Here is a 24,752-nt window from a genome sequence, read left to right as displayed (position 1 = left end):
ATCGATTAAAGAAATAGAAGCATTTGTATGCACAACAAAGCACTTTTCGCTAAGTGTTCCTCCTTTGATTTTGAAGACATTTGGAATTATTAGTGGGCAACCCTAAAGTTACTTTTAAAAATACCAAGATTTCTTTGTGTCGACTCATTTGGGGTTCATAGATGATCGTATCATTTCACTCACTTATACATTTCACAGCTAGAGCTAATTGAGCTGATTTGTGTTTCAGTCAGTGGATCTTCATCCCAAAATAAGAAAGTTCTACCATATTGTCTCCCTTTATGAATTCATGCTTTCCTGCAGTAGCTTTTATGAGATGTATAAAGTAGAGAAATTACAACTTCACTCCCCCTCTTGGGCATTAATATGTTCAGAAGCAGCATTACTACTGGTACTTACAACTGTTTTTTTTAATGTTCTATTTTTTTTTTATGAAGCAGACTTTCATCAACCATGGATTTTGGGTGCGAAGTTGCACAAGCATCCCACCAGATGACTCATACAATTACTGTCTTAATAGCCTGGGGCCTCTGCGGGAACGTCACTTTATGTAACATTCTGTGGCACAGGAGCCTGCTCCATATTTACAAGGCAGCACTAAGAATTTATTTTGGGCTTAATGCTGCCTCGTAAATAGCGTTCCCTTTAACACAGTTTTCTGCGTTAAAGGGACATGCAATGGGTGTTGCTGGGGGCGTTCCCAGCAACATCCTTGGCTTTTTGACACTGCCACAGATTTACGAGAAATCCTAAATCTGAGGCAGCACCAAAAACTTATGCCTCCCCAGGGTAAATGTAAGGGAGGCACAACGAGGAGAAATGTCTTTATTTCTCCTCATTTTCTATGTGTGCTGCATAATGCAGCATACATAGAAAGAGGAAAATACTCTTGTGATCATGCCTTGATGCCTTGCAGTGCAGGCACCCTTGCACCATGGCGCGAAGGTGCCTGCGTTGGCTCACAGCAGCACATTCTGCGCCTTTGCAGGGGAAACGGACAGGAATACACCGTATCTGATAGATACAGCGCATACCTGCTCTTTTCTTTTGCCTTAGGGCAGCGTAGCAGGAAGGCCTGCTGCGCTGCCCTGCGATAAATAGTCATACATGAGACCCCTGGTCTCTAAGAGCTTGAGAAAGGACAAGTTAGTGTCTCTTTGCAGTTCTATAGGTTTGGAGTGCCAGAATCAGAAGGAAGCTTGCACAGCACAATCATTGCCCCAAATTATGGAGTTTGAGAATCGATGGACCATCAGCAAAACCTTATCTGCCAAAAGCAGTTGGTTAGTGGGCTTATACAAGAGAACACACTCCCTCAAAAAGGATGGGCTCTCATCATCCTGTAATTTGTAGATAACCATAACTTTTGAAGCCTAAGAAGTAAGGAAGAAAATGCTTTGCAGATGTGCATATACCTTTTGTTTCATATCTAGATATAAACTATTGTGATAGCACTGTCATTACATATTGAAACACAAGGCTACTAATTGTCGTGCTTCCGATGGAAGCATGGGTATTATTTTAAGCTGATCACTAATATAGCCCCTTATTTTCTGACTAAAGCTGATGGTATTGAAGATACCAATGGGTCAGTAGTAGGGGTCCTATTTACGTGGAAAATTCTGGAGCAAGGCCTTTCACGTAGGAGGTTGGAACAGCTACACAGGTGTTTCTTCTACATGTGCAGCAGGAATATCCTCCTTCTGTTATTCTTCTCTTTGAAAATAGATTAATATCTTGTCCTTAGCAGGCACATTTCACTCCATCCTACACTTTGTTGCACATGCTGTACCACATACTTTTCTGGGGTAAAATGTCACTGACGTCTATTGAGATTGCTTTCTTGCTTGGAAAAAGGCAGAGGTCTTCTAGGACAAATAATCAAAGCTTAGAGATCATTCATCAATCAATTTCTGTCTCTAACGTTTGTACTATCCCCTACTTCTCCCATAGAAAGCAAGACCCATCCTCAAAGAGAAAATATACAATCCTTATGCCTTTGTGAAATCGCCTGGCAGGAACTAACACAGAGCATTGGACACAGTAAGGCAGAGCATGCTGCCCTCTCCAAAAGAAGCTGGACAAAAGATCCACAACCCAGTTCCTGACAGGGGCATAATAATCACAGCTGTACCTTCTCATTGTGCTCGTTCTCATTGGAGGCATTTTAGGTCTAATATTAACATATCTCACAGCGTGTCCATTAGCATATGCTACTTGGGTTCAACTTGGTGAAGGAAATGTGATTTTCTGAATAATTCATGTCTGCCTGAGAAAAAGATCTACCTTTCTAATATTCATTTAAAAAAATCTAAATCAGATGTTGAAACTCCTGATGATTTCTGGATAAAACTACCTGTACACTGTAACTTAATCATATTCATATCATTTCATTTATTTGTTGAGAGTGCATATGCCCAGACTGTGAATATTAGTAATATTTTACAGTCCCAAGAATAGGACAGGACCTTTGCAATTAATTTATAATACATTAGTTAACAATATAGTTCTTCTCCCATTGTCAGGGACTACACAGAGGTGTACAAAAAGCGCACATTGCCTTGGCCTTTTCAACAGGCCTGAGATCACTGCAGAGGTGCACAACTTAACAGTAAAACAGCATCAAAACTGGGGACAACAGTGGGCAGGGGGAATTCTGTAAACTCTGAGACCGAATGGTATAATGTAAGGATTTAACCACAGGTACTGAAACTTCAATGTCATTTTATATTGACGGAATGGATACTAATTTGCCGTGCCATTATCATTGGGTGTTATCAAGTTGTTATGACGCATGTAATCATGGGCTATTGGTGTTATATGATCACATTTCTCAGAAAAAGACACACCCCTTTCACTAATTCATACAGGATGAGATATGGTCCCTGTATTTCTCAAATTTGAGTTAATGCTTTGCGGTTACAAGGAGGTAGCTGAGATTGTTTTGACATTTTGTGACCAACAAAAAATACTTGTCTTTTGGCATTTTGTTGCCATTGTTAATTCCGCTGTAGTGGTAGACAGTAAGATGTTTGAAATTCTCTTTATAAGGGTCATTATAAAAGGAGTAGTAATACTCACCATTGACATTTGCCTGCTGCCATGGAAGTAGCAGGGCAGCTAATGTTGCCCTGGCACTAGGGGCAAATAATGTTCGACTGAATACAACTGAAGCCTGATGCAAAAGATATATTGATATGGCTTTTAAATGTGCAGCCTTCCTTAAAACAAATATCAGAGAAATGAAAGATTATATGCACTCTTGGAAAAGAAACTAAATAATGATCAATTTGTCATCGCAGTGCCACATTCATTGTTTATTTATTTATAAAGTTTTATATAGCGCGAACAAGATCCCGAAGGATATCAGAGCGCTTTACAAAAATGTGTCCACATTATTGTAAAAGCTGCTGAATATGACCCCAAATATGTTTTAATAAGGTTTAATGTTAGCAGAAACCTTAACAGTAACAATTATTTTGGGGGTAGAAAAAGGTTTGTGATTACTGAAGCTCTTTATTTATTTGCGTTTTTTAGGATTCAAAAAGGTTTGAAGGAATTGACACAGATTTTAAAGAACTTGCTTATGATGCAAATAAAACTCCTAATGTAGTTGAAGCCACAAACAAACCTGGCCTCTTTGATAAACTTGAAGACATCCAGAACAGGTGAGATATTGAACTAGTTGCCATGCATGGTGTGATATATGCATATTTGTAAACACTATGGTTTTCTAAATTCCATTGACTCATCTTTTATTATTCTTTGATATCCACTACTTGTCTCTCTTTATCCATCACTATCCACACTTTACTACTGATTTATTGTACAGAGGTGGTTAACCTACAGGTACAGAATTACTTTTCTTCGATTCCATCCATGAAATTACCTTTATGATTCCTAATCCTCTCTTTATGAGCCACTTTTTAGGTCTGGCTTAACAGCGCAGCAGTCGCCAGAAATGTGATCGATCTAAAAAAGGGCATTAAGAAGCACTACCAGTAGAGGGGCTTTGGCACCAAGCACTTGTCGTTCCTCATACTGGCAGCAGGGAGTACATGTTTTGATTAGGCAAACGTTGCGAGCTTCCACAAACAAGTGCTTGCCCTTCATGAAGTTTTGCTCATTTTGTTTATTTATCCTGCTGCCTGAGCTTCAATCTTCAGGGACAGACACATGACAATGTATTGCTATTAAAGTATCTTAGATAAGTAGAACATTTACTGTGTTTTTCTCTGGCAGCAACACAGATGAGAGATTGGCAGTCATAGACTTTAAACTTTCAAGTGTAGTTTTGTATATGTGAACCCGGATCTACACTAATCTATATGGAGTTTAAAGTGTGACTTGACAGTACAACTATTGTCTGACCGTATCTGAAAAAAATAGCTTTCAGAGTCCTACTGAGAAAGGGACATAGACTCCACTCGAATGTTAGGTCCCCTGAGCACAGGATTGGATTAGGCTGCAATTATATGCTTTACTAAAAAGATTGATTGTTTTGCAATTTTTGGTGTGTGGCAACGTTTATTGATACTACAGGACTGAGTTGGATATTGTGGCAAGCCAATGATCATGGCTGTAGGCCTTCTCTGTTTATTATGAAACGTTATAGTAAAGGCACTAGGCCATACAAATGTATTATGAAAGCATATGTTAAAGTCGATATGAATTTAAGTGGGGATTGTTATTCCTTCCGAAGTCTACAGACACGTATTTTGTTACATGGGCTCTCACAGCTTATCATATTAGGCCATAGTTTTGGTGTTGGTCACCCAGTGTGACAATCCATGGCCATATAAGGTTTGGTTTGTGATAATCCTAATAATGCTCCCTAAGGAGAGATATGATTTTGCTTAGCCAGCTGTAATTTTGTAGCCTCATTTTTTTTGTATGCCTTAATAACTGTTGTGATGGTGTAATTGTCTGATTGTTGCCTTTTGAAAAAGCTTATGCTCAAAGCTTGGCCTGAGTTGGGCATGGTAGCAAGCTATATGCCTTTTTGGTGCACTAGCAATTCCCCTAGCTCAATAAATGTTTAAGGCTTAAGTTAAAACCAGTAAAACTTTTACAGTTGATTGTTATCACATTGTTACAGGCTGTAGACAGGTATTTTGTTGAATGTAAAATCTCTGATTTCCATAGTAGGCAATGATATTGATGGTTTGGGCGTTGGCCACCCACTCTGACAAACCTTAGTTGTTTTCATTTTGATGATTCTAGTTAGGCCTTGTGGCGAGAGGTTGTATAACATTTTGCAAGCTCCATTTTTCTGCGTATTTAGGTATCCCCTGTTGAAATAAGCCAGGCTGGATCCTAAAGAAATGAAACACTTTAGACTCATTTCTCTACTTTCACCCTTTACGAAGATCATAAAACCTTTCCTAGCAAGGTAGCTAGCTGGAAGACTGGAATACCTAAAATACCTAGAACTCCTGGATCCGACTCAATTTGGCTCGGAACATGACACAACACTGAGCCTGGCCTGGTGGTAACTGATACTACCCGTGATTAGGACTAGTAATTTCCTAAACTGCAATTCTCTGTTTTCTAGTCTTACTCAGTGGCATCTTGACTATTTGCAAGTAAGTCAAGTGAGCCTTTCATCCCTTAAGTGGCAATAAATTAAGTATCATGGAAATGGGTAACAATAATCACATTTGTTACTTCTTCACTGTCACTTCTCCACAAATTAATATTTCAATTAAAAATCTCTGCAAGAGAGGCGTGTAAAAGCGTTCCCAAGCAGATGACATAGAGCTACGTCTGCTTGCCCATAAACTCGATGAAATGTTCCCAAACCTGAAGAAAGTCTTATTAGAAGTGGCCCGGTAGATGGCTCGTAAGGGACTAAAGCTAAATGGGAACTGGAATGAAGTACTTTTGATGGGCATAAACCTAACTCGTTCTACCCAGAGAAAGTAACTCTCTCTCCAGAGCAGTTTGGGATTTTATCCACAGCACGACATCTACGGGCCCTCTGGGTCGATTTCACTTCCTGAAACCAATTATTCCCTACAAGTTCACCATAAAATGACAGAAGAGGCACTTCTATTGTAGTCTCCGCTTTCCTAGCATACTATTGGAGGCCTTACTCGAAATCGTTTAGGTGCCTTTAGCTCTAGCAATATGCTGCAGCACGTTTGTTCATGGATACCAAGAAAAAAACTACCTCTGCCAGCCTTAAATCTTTACATTGATGCCAGTGACCATAATGGTTACAGTCAACATCCTGTGCCTGGTATGCAAGGACATTAACAACACTGCCCCAGAACACATCCATGGAGATTTGACTTAATACTGGCCTACCAGACATCTGAGATCAGGGAGCTTAGGGTTATAGATGGTACTGAAAACCTGCAGACAATGGAAATGGGAGCACACCTTCTTGGTTATGGGGCCAAAGCTGTGGAATGCCTTGTGGCTGGAGACGGAAAAAAACACAAGCCCACGTTAGTGAACTTTAGGATGGCTGTACAGCTCTACTGCTTACTAAATAATTCAGCTTTCGTTTCTCCAGAGTGCCTCCTTCACTATTGACTGTATGTATGATTTTATATATTTTGCATGTCCCTCTCGCTTATGGACAATTTGATTGTAGAATTCAGTCTCTGATTAAGAAAATTAATAAAATAATATTTACAATGCTTAGGAATGACAGCGCTGTCGTATTATGTGCAATAAAAAAATATTACCACCAGTTAATAGCCCCAGGTCTTTGCATGTCGTCCACCGATGTCTTTCTGATCCTGGCTCCTCTAATGCTTTTTTATTCCCTCCTCAGATTGTCACTCTGTGAAAAAGCCCTGGCCGAATATCTAGATACCAAAAGGTTGGCATTCCCACGGTTCTACTTTATTTCATCTGCAGATTTATTAGACATCCTTTCCAACGGCACTGACCCACAGCTGGTAAGTAACTGCATTCATCTTCATTGCAAGTGTACACTCGTTTAGTAGTATCCTAAACATGAGCTCGTCCATATTGCCCACGAACTGAATGCACAGAAAATGATTGCCTTCTTTAGGGGATTAGGTAGGATAGGCTCCTATTTGCTGCTGGCAGGTTTTTAATTTTTTTTCTTAAGATCTGATTTATTTGAAGTTATTAAAGAATATGTGTTTTGCACCCTAGTAACATGGTAGATGCATTTGCGAAAAAAGAGCCAATTTTTTAAGCGTTACTTCTCCACTCTAGTTCACCAATTTGGCTCCATTATTACAGCTGCAGCCGCAGTGGTGTAAAAGGCCAGTCCTAACAATGTTCAACGTTTGCCTGATCATTGAAGCCTGCCCTGTTATCTCATAGAGTAGGAGATAGATGCTTTCAGATTCTGTGTATTTGAAGTTCTAACTAGTTTGGAAATTACGTACACCCTGTGCTTAATTTGTGTGGGTGATGGCAGTCATGGGAGGCATGATTCGCGGGTAGGGGGCGGGGGGATGCGCGGAGAGGGGGCCGTGCAGGTAGAGGAGGGAAGGTTTAATTTAAAATAAAAAAGGACCTTCCCCGGCCCGGTCCCGCGTCCTCTATACCGCATGGTCCTCTGCAACAGGAAGCAGGCAGCCTACCTCCCCTAAGCCAATCAAAACGCTGCAATGGCAGAGTTGCGATTGGCTGGGACACCGACCACACAGGCGTCTATGGGGAGGCCATTTTCTCCATGTAGGCTGCATGCAGCCTACATGGAGAAAATGGAGCGTGCATGACTGGTTGGCCCCAGAGGGCCGACCAAACAGTCAACGTCCACAACAGTGGGCAAGCCACTCCTCCCCTGCCCTAGAGCAGGCCCACCCATCGGCCCGCCCCCAACTAAACCCTTCTGCTTTCTCTCAGTGCGAGAAGCAGAAACACAAAATGGTATTTATAATACTATTATATGTTTCTGCTTCTCGCACTGTGAGAAAGCAGTGGGGCAACGCTCCTCCACCCATATGGAGGATCCGCCCCTGGGTTATGGCAAGTGGTCAGCATTAACACTCCGTTTTGGACTGATACTAATTTTTTATCATCAAAGTTTGATTCACAGCAACCGAGAGAAAGGTAGAAAAGGGAAAAAGAAGGATGGAGAGAAAGATAGGAAAATAGTGACAAAGGGAAAAAGGTAGGGATGGAAATGCACTTGCAGGAGTGAGGTAAAGAGGCAGGAAGTTTCAGGTGGTGGAAGAAAGCAGCATGAGTCTGAATCAAAACTTGTGGTTTTGGCGCTAGTAAATGCAACCTATGCATTTTCTCTGATTAACACCTGGCTGCTTGTGCCAAGCTCCTAATAGTAAGGTCAGGGTCTTCGTAGAAACCTCCTTTTACATTTTCAGGCAGAAGACTTTGAGAGCTCAGCCAGAGCTCACACTGCGGCGTCACTCCCCTGCCTATCAGTGCATTTTCCTACAGTGATAATTCAAAGTTTGGCGAGCTGGCAGCTCGTCAGGTGGGTGGCAAAGGCATCTGCTAAATTTAGAGCCCACCTGCAAATCTGCAGACATTTTTCCTCCTGAAGCTGCCCCCCCCTCCTCCACACACATGGCCAGAGTCTCTTCAGGAGACAAAATGTGGCGACATGCTGTCCCGTGATGTCACCCTTGTTATTATCACTTTTGTGAAAAACATACTACAAACACAACAAGCATTTACAATGCAACGGTTTCGCCTTTGACAAAGTTAGAGCTATTGGCATTGTAAATGACAAATTGTTTATTTATGTGTTGGTTTTGAAAACAGATAAATAAATGGCATTGTCATTTACAATGTCAATAGCTTAATCTTTCGCAAATGCGAGACCTATTGCATTTGCACCCACACACACACACAACCACACGCACACAGAGCCACACACACACACACAGAGCTCGCCCCCCGTACGTTCCCAAGAGAAGACCAAAACATGCCAGAGAAGTCTATAACAACACTGGTACTCAGTATTGGTAAGTGGTAACCAACCCAAATTCTAGGTTCAAAAGTAACAGAAGGAAGACAAATCACTGTTTTACTATGAATGTGTATAGTCGAAAAACACAGTGTGTAGTGAAATTTCAATGGTTAAGATGTGGTGTAGAGAGGACTAGGCAGAATGGGGTGCACACAAACTAAAACAAAGGTGCTTATTAGGCAAAGGTTGTGTGTGAACACATGTACAAATGTGCACTACAATTAGTATAGGTGATAGCAGATGGCGCGCTGAAGAGCTCATGGGCGCCTATCAACTGTGGAGATAATGCGGAGCCGTAGGGCATGGGCACTCACTGGACATCTGGAAGTATGCCACCCTTCTGTATTGTAGTCATATTTATCGTTAGCACCTACTGACGAGGCGTCAAAGCGCTTTGCGAACGGGTAGCACACTGCTTAAAACGTTAGTCTAAGTGATGCATGAGTTGTAACTAAGATAATGACGACTCCTTAAACTACTGTGAAAAGGATCATCAGCGGGTAATGGAGGCTATGAATTGTGTATGCCCCCACAGAAACCAGCGCCAAGTGATGGATATAACACTGATATGCGTAATCTCCGAGGTGTGGGCTGATAAGGAGCTGTGCATATACCTTATGGACTGGTGCCTCACAAAGTGCGGCTCACTTTCTATTTTATCGAACTACTTTGCATTACTCAGACAAGGTCCAGATTGCCACCAGACAGGCTTCTTTTACACAGCCTCGTAGCAAGACCCTTCATTGTACTGCTCCCCCACACCCTCGAAACACTTGTCTTTATGACTAATGCTCACAGTGCCATGGGTGGCTCTCGTTCTATAGCCCACCTCCACACAGCAACTACCAATGCTTGAACCTCTCCGAGTCCTTAGCTGATACCCTACTACTTGGTTGGCACCCAGATTTTTGCCATACTATTGCTGCTGTTGTCCCCAACTCCAACACTATTTCTGCGTGTCTACCTGCCCCCAAAGATTGTACCCCAAAAGGTATAAAAGACTCCTCACGCCAATTGGTACTGCTGGAACTACAACTCCCAGAATGCACCAAATGTACAAGAGTATAAAAGTCCTTCATTCCATTTCAGAGATAGATTCTGGTGTTCCAACAATGCACTGTGAGCCCCAACACTCTTGGAATCCCTCTCACCTTGAAGTAGGCCACCTGCAGGTAGTTGTAGGGGCTCCTCTTGGTGACCTCGAGCTCCAGCTCCTCAGCGATCTGGTAGAGGCTCGAGGGGGCCCGAGCAGCCGCAGCTCGCAAGTCTTCAGGCAGTCGGCCCGGTGCAGCACGGAGTGGAAGAAGCGCAGGTCCTTCAGGGGTCGGGGGTCTTCCGGGGGGCCAGGCTCGATCAGACTCTCGCAGTGCCCCCGGCACCATGCCCGGTGTGTGCGCGTGGCCGCCCGGATCCGCAGCGCCCTCTCCATGTGCAGGATGACCCAGGTCCAGTCCCCCCGGTAGTACGCCTCCACCCCGCTGTCGTAGAGCCAATCGTACGGCTCCAGGGGGCCCTCGGCCGCCGGCAGCGGGGGCAGCACCAGCAGAAAGGCGAGCAGCACCAGTGGAGCCATGATCAGGGTTTTTAAAGGGAGGCTGCTGCTGCTAGTTAAGTCTGCTGAACTTGCCAACCGAGGCATAGCATCCAGGAGTAGAGCACTGGCAGAGCAGTACCCGCTGAGCTGGCAGCAGGAGCAAAACTACAACTGTTCTGGGGATCACCACTAGATGGCACCACTGCAAGGACTTCGACATGGAGGCCATCTTGGATTGGGGTCTGTGCTCATTCTAGGCCAAAATAGCTTAGTTTGGACATCCAATCTGTCGTGCCGTCCCGTGGATTTAACGGCAGCCCGTTGGCTAGATAAACGAAACGTTCAACCTCAGTGCGTAATGCCAGCTTTCAATGTATTTTACTTCGAATGGAGCTGTGGCATCATCAATTAAACAAGTCCTTTCTTTGTTACTCTCGTTTTTGTTCGTTTGTCTTTTTTTAAACATGCTAAGTAAAGTTATTTATGAATTCAATTCATTATGGCTGCTTCCATGTTACGATTCACAGGTAAACCTTTTACTTTCCTTCATACGAAGTAGAGGGTATTATGGTGTATTGCATAGACTTATGGAATGCATTATGTTGACGGTAAAATAAGCCTAAACCTGATCGGTAGGCTCAGGCAAAACAAGTCAGGTCCCGGGCCGGCAGCCAATCACAGCGCGGCCCGGGGAATGACGTCACGGGGGTGTCTCGGCCGGCAGATTCGGCGGCGTGTTTTTCGTGCTCTCCCCTTCCCATTGTCTGGAAGGTAAAATTCCAGCTAATGGGAAGAGGAGAGGGCGGGACTTAAAAAAACACACGGAAACTCCCCCGAATCGCGTTTTCATGGGGAAAGCGTGATTGACAGCCAATCTCTTCCAATGGCTAGCCTCCATTTATGGAGCTAGCCAATGGAAGACAGAGGCGGGACCAAAGCCCCATATGTAGGACATAAGATTTCGCCCTGTGCGGAGCACTGCTTACGCAGTGCTACGGCCAGGGCGAAACCTAAAAAGGGTGTCTCCCAGCACATTTTCTGCCCTTTTCTGTCTGGGACGGATCAGAGATGCAAGCCGCACATAGAGCAGTGCGTCTACTTTTATTTCTTGGCAGGCATCAGCACCCTGTCCTCAGTACTCCCCCATGGCCCACTGTCCTGTTCTTATCTAAGGCCCAGTATGTAGGGTTCGACCTCTCAATTGCAGGTAGCTCCCTTCTATTGATATTTTCAAATAATATTGAAATGTTGACTCTTTTTACAGGTTATGCGGCATCTATCTAAATTATTTGACAACATGGCAAAGATGAAATTTGAAGATGATTCCAGTGGTGTGGTCAAGGTTGCCCTAGGAATGTACAGCAAAGAAGACGAATATGTGACCTTTAATGAACCTTGTGACTGCAGTGGACAGGTACGTTTGGGAGGATGCAGGCACATTACATTTCAGCTCTCATTCTACATGCTCTTTACAACCAGAACCCTAGATTGCAAGTCCAGTCTGTACTCATATAAATTCCAAATGAGCTGAGTGAGTCTTGTGCTACATAGCAACGTGAGACATTGTTAGTCACATTTATGAAGGAAGGGCAGATATGTTAGAGTTTTTGAAGTCTGATTGGTAATACAGACCAGTTTACTCTTTTGTTTACTCTCCCCTTCCTTTTGGTTTGCTCTGAACATCTGGCATATTGAGCTAAACTGATAGCCATACAGCCTACTGAATCAGCCCAGCCACACGTGCTCTGTGTAAAAGTTCTGCGCTTTGTTTTCCAAATTGCTTTATATGGCAGTTTCAACAAACTGCTTTATATGGGCATATCCCCTAGAGCTGGCCAGTGTGCATGTTTAAAAAAGAAAGTGGCGGCGAAGTCATCCCAGTCATTAATACAATGAAAATCATGCATTTTTTAGACTGCTTGTAATTCTGCAAATGTATGTTGCCAAATGTTCCTCCTGCTAGAGAAATGTATTGTTGCCATTAGTTTGTAACTTTTGAAATATAATCAGCTACTGTGCCTTTCAATGACATGCACATTTCGGTCTAATCACTGTCAGCAGAGCATTTGTAAATTCTCTTCTATCCGGCCCCAGTTTTAAAATGCGCTCTTTCGAGGCTGTCGGTGGCAGGAGAAAGTTTTTTGGGCCTTGTAAGAATATATCTGTGACCTGCAATCAGTAGCTCACTTTTTATTTTATACCACAGCTCCATGGAAACTTTCTAGTGCCCTTTTTTTCTGGGAAACCTAGGCACAGTATTTGCAGTTCATGTGGCAGAATTGAGAGGACGTGGGTGGACTTGACAATGAAACGATGAACGCTGCACAGATTTGACAAGGTTTTGCTGTATTGCTTTGAAGAAGTAGATGGTTCAGGGAAGGGTGTGATGCCACAAGGGACATTCCTAGAACAGGAAGTGCATTATTTTACTATAGTTATGTGAGTAGAATTATGTGGTTTAGCATAGAGATCACCACCCCATTCTCTGTCAGAGACCTGGGAAGGTTAGTCTCTAGAATAGGGTGTGCTACTTTCCTGCCTTATATTTCCAGTGGGATATATGTACCTTTGGCCTTTGAGTGGTGAAGGATGGACAAGAAAATGTTTCAAGGGGAGCTGCTCGGCAGGACTGCTAATTGTATTTATATTTATATGCTCTGCTACCACTGGTGAGGCCCCAGTTACTATGCTGCCCTTCTGCGGCATGGCAGACCTGGCTTGTATGGTAGTGGAAAGAGAGTAATTTCACACCAAGTTGCTGCGGACGTAATACTGCTGTTAGGCATGTCCGCAATGCAGAAGAGTGCCAGAGTGAAAGGGTAGTGCGTTATCAATACATGCTTCGTCCAGGGGGCCGTGAGTTTTAATTGGTGTACTCATGAACTCTGATTGCATTGTGGATTTAGGCAAATGTGGGAAGCATCCAAGTCTTGAATGCTCTTCGAAAGTCCAAGTGACTGAAGAGGGGTTGTTTTTCGAATGGGTGGGAGTTACAGAGTTTGGTATTACATACTGAAAAGGAAACCATACACATTTGGAAAATTCTGATCCCGAGGATGGTTACACTTCCCAATCTGTGTTTTATTCTGGGACAATCTGTACAGATCCTACGTTACAGAAATCCTGGTCCAGCATAATGTTTATCTTAGGTTACATTACCGAGAGTTTTTAAGGAGCTTATTTTGCCACTGAGGGAAAAATGAAATGCTGAAAGGCTCCTGCTATTGCTAAAGGGGACCTGTGCTAGAGGAACTAGCCCTGAAGAAACCTGCAACGACCTCAGTGGAATTTGTAACTTATTCATAAACTTTGAAACTTCAAGGCATGGAGATGCTCCGAGTTGAGCTGACTTTCGAGCCAAGCCCAGCCCAGAGCTTCATCAGTTTGCATACACAAAAGGTATTAAGAGTCTTTGCACCACCTGCACCAGGGACCAATCCTCCCCCAGCAAGCCATCCATTGTTCGACAGTGCCTCACTTGAGCTTTACCGTATTTGAATAACCTTGAGGTGGAGATTGAGAAACTGCAGCACCCCCTTTATTCCTGAGGTTCCTGCCAAGTGACTCAACAGTTTCTTTATCTGGAGCTCCAGCACAACATGTGTGCCTGTCAGCCGGTTTACCGTAAAGGTGGCTCTATTTCTGTGGGTGAGACAGCAAGGTTTGGCCTTCTTATTTCAATCTGCACTGTTGTAGCTGAACGTGAGCTTTAAGTTGACTTGCTGAATGAGCCAAGGAACCCATAGTGAGCCAAGAATTCCTTTCAGCAACAATGTTAACAAGACTCGGGATAGGGGGTTCCGTGGGGGAGCAAGATGGCGGCTGCGTGATCGGAGCCGCAGAGTAGCAGCAGCGGGAATGGTGCAGCAATAGCCGCCCCCCCCCCCAGAAACGGCGATAATGTCAGCCAGCCCTATTCTAAATAAACAAGAATGCTATGGATTACCGTCGGCCTGAATGTGACCGCAGGCTCGGCGGAGGTCAGGTTGCGGCGGGTGCTGGCCGGCGTTCTCGGGTTGCTGGTCCGGTTTCGCTGCAGCGGCAGTGGGCGTGGCAGTGCTGTGAGGCGAGGGAGGAGAGACGCCGGGAGAAACGCCGCAGGAGACGTGCAGAGCAGCACGGGTCGGTGGAGTCAAAGCTTTGGGAGAATGGCTCCTAAGGTAGCAGTGGGTGAATCTGCGAAAACGGCGGCAGCCAGGAGGAAAGTCCAAACCACTCATTCGGCAGAGCAACCTGAGCAGGAGGCTAAAAGGGATGCATCCACGGTCAAGCTGCCTATACCCCCGGGTGAGTCTTCAAAAAAGAAACAAGTCACAGCAAAATCGCAGCAAATAACCCCCTCTATTCCTGAGCTATTCACCCGTAGTGGCAGGGGGCAAAGCGCTAAGGACAGGACTGATAACATAACTGAAGCTGCTGAAGCTGCTGAACCCATGGCAATAGGTATGAGCGCGACATGCACCCCTCTGACGGATGATACCGGCAATCAAAATGTTGATAGGACGGGGGTCCTGATAATGCTGGGTGACCCAGAGAAGGAGCTTGCAGCCACCGAGGTGCAAATAGCGGCCAACACTCCCGTTAATGGAACCGATAATGGAACCCTTGCTATACCATTTGGAAGCCAATCAGAGGAGATACCAGAGACGGTGTCAGGCCAAGGGCAAAGCGCAGGGGCAGACGGGGGAGGAGGCACAGAAGGCTTATGCCCCCCCCCTGGATTTAATGACCCTAATGGATGGCAAAGACAAGGAAAGAAACAAGGAGAAGGATGGCAGCGAGTGCTTTTACTCTCTTTCCGAGGAAGCTGAATGGCCTGAAGACGATAAGAGCCTATCTCAAGGGGGAAGTGACCTTGAGTCTGACAGCGACATGGAGCAGACTCCTCCTAGCACAGCTAAAAGAACACATGCCCAAGGGAACCCCCCGGACCAGCCTATACGGGACCTAACGTGGGATCATTCATCAGCCATGCCATTGCAGGGGACCCCGAACGCCGAGCCTCCGATAACCCACCCTCCGCTTTTAGATGTCATCTACCAGACGATCCTTACGCATAGGGAGGAAGCACGCCAGGACAATCGGAAGTCTCAAGCAGCAATGCGTAAGATGCAAGGCGTGATAAGAAAGCTGTCGAAAGCATATGTTAATGTGGGAGATAGAGTTACAAACCTAGAGGAAAGGATTGTTGCCACCGAATCCGAGGCTGCCACAGCTATTTCCAAGGTGGAGTCACAAAGCACCCAAGTCACTGACATCCAGTGGAAACTGGAGGAGATGGAAAATAGGCTGAGACGAAATAACTTACGGGTGCTTGGGATACCAGAAGGCGCCGAGGGGTCAGACGTCAGGGCCTACAAGATTAATCTTTTTAAGTCTGCATTCCCAGAGTTGTCCGATTGGAACTGGTCGGCAGAAATTCAGAGAGCACACCGCACCCTGTTCAAGGTCCGTTCAGGGGCAAGAGACAGCGATAAACCAAGGGCAGTGTTAATATTCTTGGGTAACTTCATCCTCCGGCAACTTATCTCGGAAAAAGCCCGACCGGAGGCCAGAAGGTCTTTTGAGGGAGTCTCGTTTTTTGTTAGGCCAGATTTCTGCCACGCGACTGAGGAGAGGCGCTGGAGGCTGAGACAATTGATAAAACCGTTTCAGGACAGACATCTGCAAGTATATCTTGTTAATCCAGCGCAGCTCAAGGTGGTGAAGGAAGGCCGAACCCAATACTTTTCATCTGAAGTAAAGGTAAAGGAATTCCTGAACTCTCTTGGTAGTTAGTAACTTAATTAGCTTTTGGCAACTCTTCTTTTTTGTTTTTTGATAGGAGGTATCAAGAAGGGCGGCTCGAGGTACTATGTTTCTTCAGGATTGATATAAGCTTAATATGATATTTCTTATTGCACTTATATTTAGCTAATCAGGTTACTGGATGTCTCTTTGTCGCCAGGGGGGGGGAAGTATGTCAACATTTAATGACATTTAATGTCCCGATGTAATTGTTTAAGCACCTTTTTTCCGCTGCTGTACTCGCATATCACAAGCACAGACTAAGGTCTGAGCGCTTCACATGGGAGAGTAATGGGGGCAAGGGTAGGGAGGGTAGGGAGGGGTCCAGGGGGGGTTTCAGGGTCAGGGGTAGGGGGGGTGCAGGGCGTTGTGGGGGTGGTAATGTAGGGGGGAAGCAGAAAAGGGGAATTTTTGCTATAATGACTGCTCGATTTTTTAATACAAGATATGGTATTCTTGCTAGGAGTGTTCTTTCCATCCTGAGATTGGTAACAAGAGCGAAGGAAAAGCGTATATTCAATAATGTCGCGCCTTAGTATTTATTCAATTAATATAGGAGGGCTAAACGATTGGAGAAAGAGGGCCAGATTGTCCGAGTTCGTAAAAACAGAACCCATTGACATTCTGTGTTTACAGGAAACACATCTGCCATGGGCTAAAAAACAGCTTCTCAGGTTGGGCGGTTTTGATATTCTTGCATGCTCATCACAAACATCAACGATAAGGGGGGTGGCTATCCTGGGTAAAACGGTGTTGGGGGGGACTAAACGTACTAAGGCGGATGTGTCAGGTAGATGGGCCTTGGTGGAGATGGAGTTTGGTGTGACAATATGTGGGATATACGGCTCCAACCAGGATGATCCCGAAGTCTTTGAAATATTGGAAAGGGAACTGGCAACCTGGCCCGCCCCCATTCTGGTATGTGGGGATCTGAATTTATCAGCCGACCTGGTTAACCAAAAAGTCTATACAGGCCGCAAGCCTAGGGTGTTTAGGGCACTCTGTTCTTTGATGCAGTCGCACGGGTTGGTGGATGTATGGGGAACAAAAATGCCTGATGACCCCGGGTTTACATACTTCTCATGCCCTTACCAGAAGTACACCAAACTAGATTATTTTCTAATTTCATCCACGGAAATAACTAAAGTTAACATCAGGAAGCTCCCTAAGGTGCTCTCAGACCATAGTCCGCTGGCAATAAGCTATGATGGCCTAGGGCCAGCTAGGAAACAAAGGGTCTGGACATTTAATAGAAAACTGCTGGCAGACACCTTATTTATTGAACATCTGAGGAAATGGGCTCGGGAATTTTTCGAAGCCAACCGGTACAGCACGTCTAGAAACTGCGTATGGGATGCGTTCAAAGCCGCATTAAGGGGGGAGACAATAAGCTATGCGGCCCAAGCCAGAAAAAAGCTACATGTAGAAAAGGATAGGCTTCAGGCGAACCTGGCAAGAGTGGAAGAACAGCACTGTCAGGATATTACACTAGGGAAGGATGGAAACGAAAACCAAATTAGAATTAGCTCTGCAAAAGCGGAAATACATAAACAGCTGGCAGAAAAAGTGGCAGTAGAATATTGGACATACAGAGGGAAGATATATGAAACAGGGGAACAAGCGGGCAAGGCGCTGGCATTGAGGATCAGGCAGGATAATACAAAGAATATAATAACTACTATTCAGGAGAATGGGCTTGTGTTCTCTAAACCTCAGGAGATTCTCGGGGTATTTGCAAATTTTTATCAAACTCTATATAAGGAAGAGGTAGTGGGTGAGGAGCTGCATGAAAGTTATCCGGATGGAGGACCCAAGTTGGCGGAGTCTGAGAGGGAAAATCTAGAGAGCAATATGACGATCGAGGAAGTGCATGAGGCGATCTCGGATCTAGCGGTCGGTAAAGCAGCAGGGCCAGATAGCATACCATTAGAAGTATATAAATGTCTATCGAGGGAGGTGGCTCCAATGCTATTAGACCTGTTTAATGGTATAATGTGTACCGGGAAAATACCTGAAACGTGGAAGTGCTCAAACATAGTGGTTTTCCACAAAAAAGGAAAGCCGAAGGAGAGTCCAGGGTCTTATAGGCCGATTTCACTTATAAATACAGATAACAAACTGTATGCAAAAATCTTGGCGTCGCTTCTGGGGAGGGTTATAGGCGGTCTGGTATCCCCCTGGCAGCATGGCTTCATCCCGGGTTGGGGTACAACAGACCATATCAGAAGAGCAATCTCTCTGTTTGAGGCTCATGCTGTCGGAGGGACGGGAATCGCCATGATCCTCCTCGACGCGGAAAAAGCTTTCGATCGCGTCAGATGGCACTACCTCTGGAATGTTCTCGAGGGGAGAGGCTTCGGCCATAAGATCTTGATGGCTATTAAGGCTATGTACTCGGATCCGGCTGCCAGAATACAACTGATGGGTCAGAGCTCAGATAAAATCAATATAACTAGAGGCACCCGTCAGGGGTGTCCCTGCTTTCCCATTCTATTCGCTCTCTACATCGATCCTTTGGTTAGGCAGATTTTGGGTAATCATGAGATCAAGCCTGCAATAACCAATGGATTTGAGTGTAAAATTTTAGCCTATGCCGACGATCTGGCAGTAATATCATCAGAACCTGACAAGGCTATGCGGATACTGGTAAAAATTACCAAAGAGTTTGGGCGGCATTCTGGATACCGTCTGAATGAGGGGAAAACTCAAGTAATATGCTCGAGGAATGTAGTCAAGTCTGACCACAGATATGTAAACTCGGCAACATACCATGGAGTGATAATTAACGCAGCAACGGAATTAACCGTAAAAGATAATTTCGACCCAATTTTAAAAACAATAGAGAAAGAGCTGAAAAGAATGGACACGCTGCATCTATCTCTTATAGGTAGGACAAATGTCTTGAAAATGACCATGCTGCCCAAAATCCTCTGCATGTTTCGATCAATCCCCTTCTTAATTGATGAGGGGAGGATAAAAACAATGGAATGAATTTTCAATAGCTTTCTGTGGCATTATGGGAAGATCAGGAGGTCATTAAAATATATGACTCTCCCGCAGGAACGTGGGGGTCTGGGAGTTCCGAATCTAAGGCACTACCATTGGGCCTGCCTATTGACACAGATGTCAATTCTGTTTAATCCAGCATCAAGCAAGGAGCATATCCAAGAGCCGGACTCAGAGGTTTATGATATTCCCTCAATATATGAGTTATTAATGGGAAAGGAGGCGGTAGGAGCTCTGTTAAGAAAAACCGACCGTAGATACTTTAAGAAAATGCGATATAAGGTATCTATAAGCGCCTGGGTGCTATGGAAAACACTCCAGAAAGTGCTACAAGTCCCAAAGGTTAATCTGTATACCCCCTTGTGGATGTCTGCCCATTTTCCCAACTTGAGCCTGGATGGGGCATGGAAAAGCTGGGAACAGCAGGGAATTCGAACAGTAGGGGACATAATGAAGGACGGTAGTATTATGACGTTCGATGCCATCCAGCAGAAGTATGGCTTGTCCAACACCCAAAGCTTTAAGTATGTCCAAATCACGCAAATAGTTAGAGCTATAAGACCTTGCATTTCCCCGGGGAATCGCTGCCGCATCTTGGAACATCTACTAGAGGGGGGGAGTAGAATTACAGATATATATTGTGATCTAAATGAACTGATGCATGACGATCTAGAGAAACAGGAGGTTGCTTGGGCAACTAAATTGCACGACCCAGACTCAGATATAGACAAAGCTTTACTGCTGGATAAGGAGGTTCTAAGGTCATCAAACCTAAAGGCACAACATTTTAAAACAATCTTTAATCTTTATTTTACACCTTCTAAATTGTTTGACTGGGGTATGAGGGTTGATAACAACTGCCCCAGATGTCAGAAAGGGCCGGCGGATTTATTGTATATGTTCTATTACTGCGAGAAACTCAATGTTATTAAAGGTGAGATTGAGAGATTTCTAGAGGTGCTGCTAGGCTCGAAGATCAGCCTGTCCCCGACAATTATGATCCTTGGGAGTGAAAGTAAGCTGGGTCTTAACAGAGAGATGGAAGCATTCATCTTCTTGGCTGTTGCTGTGCTACGCATCCTTCTGTCAGCAGCCTGGAAGGACTCGAATGCCCCTTCCTTTCAAATGTGGTTGACCAGGCTTCTTGGTATCCACAATATTGAATCCGCATTGTATGAACAGAAGGGAAAGAACACACGCGAATTTGGGCGTAAAATTTGGACACCGTTGAAAATATGGAGGAATGGGCAATTACAAACATAGGTCCATTGTATATACATATAAATTTGTGCGCTTAATATTGTCCCCCTGGTTTTATATGTGAATATATTTATATCTATATTTATATGTATGTATTGTATGATAATGATATGTATTTGCTATATGCTGTCCACTTATAAGATGAAATATTTTGAAATTATGATCATGGATTTTTTTTTCCTTTATCTACCAATATAAATTCCCAATAAAAATTACGGAAAAAAAACAATGTTAACAAGACTCAGACTTTCCTTTGCATTGCTCAACATTGGTCCCGGCCGTAGGAGGCAATCTTTATAACAGGGACTTAATATATAATGGAATGGGAAGATGTTGTGATTCAAGGAGGCAGAAGACCAAAGGTAAGCTTTAAGTGAGTTTATTTCAGCATGGATACAGACGAGCTGCTGGTGGCACACGGCATAAGCCCACTGACACCAAGCTCAAACTACATTCCACATGGAACCTTCGCCTAACAATGCCACGGTTCTATGAAGCTGTGCAGTGCAACAAGCAAGAGCAGCTTCATTTCTAGATACTACATGGCCTGTCCCTTTTACAAAAAATGGAAAATGGCCTAACATGGTACATAAATGAACTTCCAAACAATTAGAAAACATTTTGTTGGAATAAATAATGATTGGAACACAGTTAACAAAATAAATCAAAAGCAACACAATTACACTAACACTACATCATTCATATTCACAAAACTCAAAAATCATGACACCTTACTCAAAACTCAAAAATAACGACATACAATGGAACTGAAAAGCTCAATCAAAGAAAAGTATTCTGAACAACAACTTGAACTCTAAATTGAAATGGTACTTTCACCACTTTGCCACAGCATCTCGAATTCAACCTCTGGCCACATTCTTCCAGACGTGGTCTCTGGTCATGTGTTTTATCACGAGATCCAGACTTCCCTTTTACCCCACTCCCACTGTTCCACCATTGCCCACCTTATACTTGCACACTGTTTCCTTTCACTTTCACAACTTTAATCAGAATTCCAAATTTGGTCCCACCTTGTGTTACATGTACAGGCTTAGACACCTAAACTGTTTCATCCACTTTAAATTCAAAAACCTTGTTTCTTTCATCAAAATATTTCTTGTTTCCCTTGCATTCTTTCCACTCTTGACCTAACACATTTATCTGTTCAACTTTCCTGTATAGCTTTAACCCATTTATTCATCCACGATGGACAGAAGCAAGTTGTGGCTCTCCTTCCACGTAATAATTTGAATGGTGAAACATCAGTTGACACATGAGGGGTGGGGCAATAAAACCATAGCATACATTTGACCACATTCCCTACAATACACTTGTAAGCAATGGCCAACTAAATACACTCTCCCAAAACCATATGTATCCTCTCAACCAGCTGATGGTTTTTGGGTGTTATAATGAACATCTGAGATATCTGATGCCACTTGTTTTTAAGAACAGCTCTAACTCACTAGAGGCAAATTGAACACCGTTGTCTGACACTAACATGGCAGGAAAACCTTCTTTCAAAAAGACCACTTTAAGGAATTGGACAACCACTCTTGGTGTGACTTCACTGAAAAACTTCCCCTCTGGCCACTTGTCATAGTAATCCATTGTTACTAGCGCAAAACGTGAAGTCCATAGAAGGCTACCAAAATGACAATCTCACATGTCTCTTTCTCATGGTGGCTCTCAAGTGACTTTCGTGAGATCTAACTATGATAGGATTCTTTAAGGTAATGGGAACAACACAATTGTCCACACCTATGGGCCGTTTTGGATGGCGGACGGACTTTGTCCATCCGCCATCCTCTCGTGGCAAGGGACCGTCCGCCATAAGGGCGGAGGTCCCGCGCGTCGAGTTAGGATGCACCCGCCACAGTGGCGGGTGCATCCCACATCTTTAACATTGCGGCGGGTGGTGCTGAAAGCACCGCCCGCCGCAATGCTAAAAATGCATGTTGTGCGTGTCAAAGCACAATATGACAGGCACCGCGCGGTGCCTGCCATGTTGTACTTTGAAACGCAGGGGGGTACCATAGGAACCCCCCATGTGCATCCCCCACCCCCCCTTTAGCCTGGGGGCCCGCAACAGGCCCCCAAAGCAAAGACCGTATGCCTTTTTGTGGAGGCATTTGCCGCCACGGAAAGGCATTCCCCACAGCCCATCCTAATATGGCTGGCTGTGTCTGATGGACACCGCCACCATTATAAAAGCGGCGGACGTGGACCCCCCAACCATCCTAATGTGGCGGGGGGTCATTTCAGTGAGGATGGCAGGCGGATTGCCCCCGCCGGGCCGGTGGTGGCTACCGCCAGCCCGGCGGGGGCAATCCTTCCGCCATCCTAATCGTCCCCTTAGTTACAAAACATCCTCTACTGACATTCCTCAGCTACTTTGACAAAGGTTTTAAGATCAAAATCAAGATTCCTCTCCTTTGGCCAACCTGACTTTACATACCTCATGACTAAACCCAATGTGGAACCTTCTTGCAGCACCTTGTTCGAATCTAGCTCCATAAAGCACTTTACTAGGGTAAATCTATAGAGGCCAAAAAAGGACATGCAAGTGAGCGGTGGGAGAAATGTGGTAGATTACAGGTGTTAATGACACCTGGCAGGGGCACAGATGCCAGGGGCAGCAGATTGAATAACTTGGCCCAGCAGGGTGTCTTAAAGCATGAATTTTATTAAGGCTGGTTTAAGGAGGTCTGATTTATCTCAATATCTAAATATAAATGCAAATAGGACAAAACTGAGACTGGGCAGGTATTCAGAGCCCAATGATTAATGGCTGTGCTGCAAGATACCAATCAAAGTTGCATTTTATCCACAGTGTAAAACCAATTTAAATATTATAGTTTTTTTTCACTTCAGCTAACTTGAAAGAGGGCATTTCTGTTTGCATTCACAATAGAATTATAAGGTCTTAGCAGGTCATGGCCAATTTATTCATGGAGTCATTTGCCACAGTGCTACCATTGTGTAGATCCCAGACTGGGTCAGACATCAATATTCCTAGGCTTAGCCTGCACACCTGTTCATGTGTAACCTGCACAGAACAGAGACTCTTACCCCAGCTAAGGAGAAAAAACATTTTAGGCAGAAAATGTAAAGAACTTTTTTCTTCTCTTTTGTAATCCACACCAGTTTACTTCTATTGCTTCTTAATTTGATAACACATGTCTGCTGAATTTGTAGCAAAAGTAATTTTGGACTGGAGAGACCTGGCCCTTTTTGCAGGTTTATCCCCATACTGTTTGCCTTTTTATTCCTCCTATTTTTCTAACCCTATTTTTTTTGGCTATAGGGCTCTGGGCACTTAAGAACTGCTGTTCAGTGCTAAAGTGGATATAGTCTCTGTGTAAATTGTGATTGTGATTGGTTATCCATTATTGGAAAATGTGTTTTACTCCCTAGTAAAGTGCACTGAGTGTGCCAGGGCCTGTAAATCAAATGCTACTAGGTGGCTTGCAGCACTGGTTGTGCCACTCTAGCGAGTATCCCTGTAAATGTGTCTCAGACCTGCCACTGTAGTGTCTGCACGCACAGTTTCCAACTGCCATGTTGACCTGGCAAGTGCACCCACTTGCCAGGCCCTAACCTTCCCTCTTCTTACATGTAAGGCACCTCTTAGGTAGGACCAGGGTACCCCCATGGGCAGGGTGTAATGTATGTGAACGGTGGGACATGTACTGGTGTGTTGTGCATGTCCTGATAGTGAAATACTGTGTATTTCTTTTTTCACTATTGAAAGGCTGTCTGTCCCAAAGGTTAACATGGGAGCTGCCTTTTTAATATTTTACGAGTGTAACCTGCCATTGGGACAAGATAGAGAACTGGAGGTTAGGCTCTCTGAACTCAGAATTTATCAACACACCTTTTAGTGAAGGTAGTTTTTAAATTGTGTGTTTGAAAATGGCACTTTTAGAAAGTGGACATTGTCTTGCTTTACCATACTGGGTGCCTCTGCATGTTTGTGTGTTCACAGTCTTGATTTGGAGTGCAAGGAGCTGGGGATGTGCATTCACTCTAGACAGTCACAATGGGGGGGGGGGGGGATGGGGTGGCGGTTTGGGGTGTCCCCTGCCTTGCCAGGGTGACTCATCCCTAGGCTGAATAGACATGGTCTGCATTTAGAGTGGTGGGGTGAGTTTTGCTAGCACAATAGGCTGTGTCTCATTTCCACAATACTGTATCCACCCCCATGGGGTATAAGTATTAGACCTAAAACCCCAGAAC

At 44.3% G+C, this 24,752-nt stretch overlaps 1 protein-coding gene across 1 annotated transcript in view; it reads left to right on the top strand.

Moving 5' to 3' along the window:
* DNAH9 (dynein axonemal heavy chain 9) overlaps positions 1-24,752 on the top strand; it is a 1,695,107-nt gene that overhangs the window by 506,448 nt on the left and 1,163,907 nt on the right. The window contains exons 21-23 of the mRNA XM_078654721.1: positions 3,538-3,668; positions 6,785-6,911; positions 11,725-11,874. Of these exons, the coding sequence (XP_078510847.1) occupies positions 3,538-3,668; positions 6,785-6,911; positions 11,725-11,874 (408 nt within the window). The remainder of the gene's footprint in view (positions 1-3,537; positions 3,669-6,784; positions 6,912-11,724; positions 11,875-24,752) is intronic.

This window comes from Lissotriton helveticus, chromosome 7, assembly GCF_964261635.1.
Source record: "Lissotriton helveticus chromosome 7, aLisHel1.1, whole genome shotgun sequence".
NCBI classification, from domain to species: Eukaryota; Metazoa; Chordata; class Amphibia; order Caudata; family Salamandridae; genus Lissotriton; species Lissotriton helveticus.
This window is presented reverse-complemented; position numbering and strand designations above follow the sequence as displayed.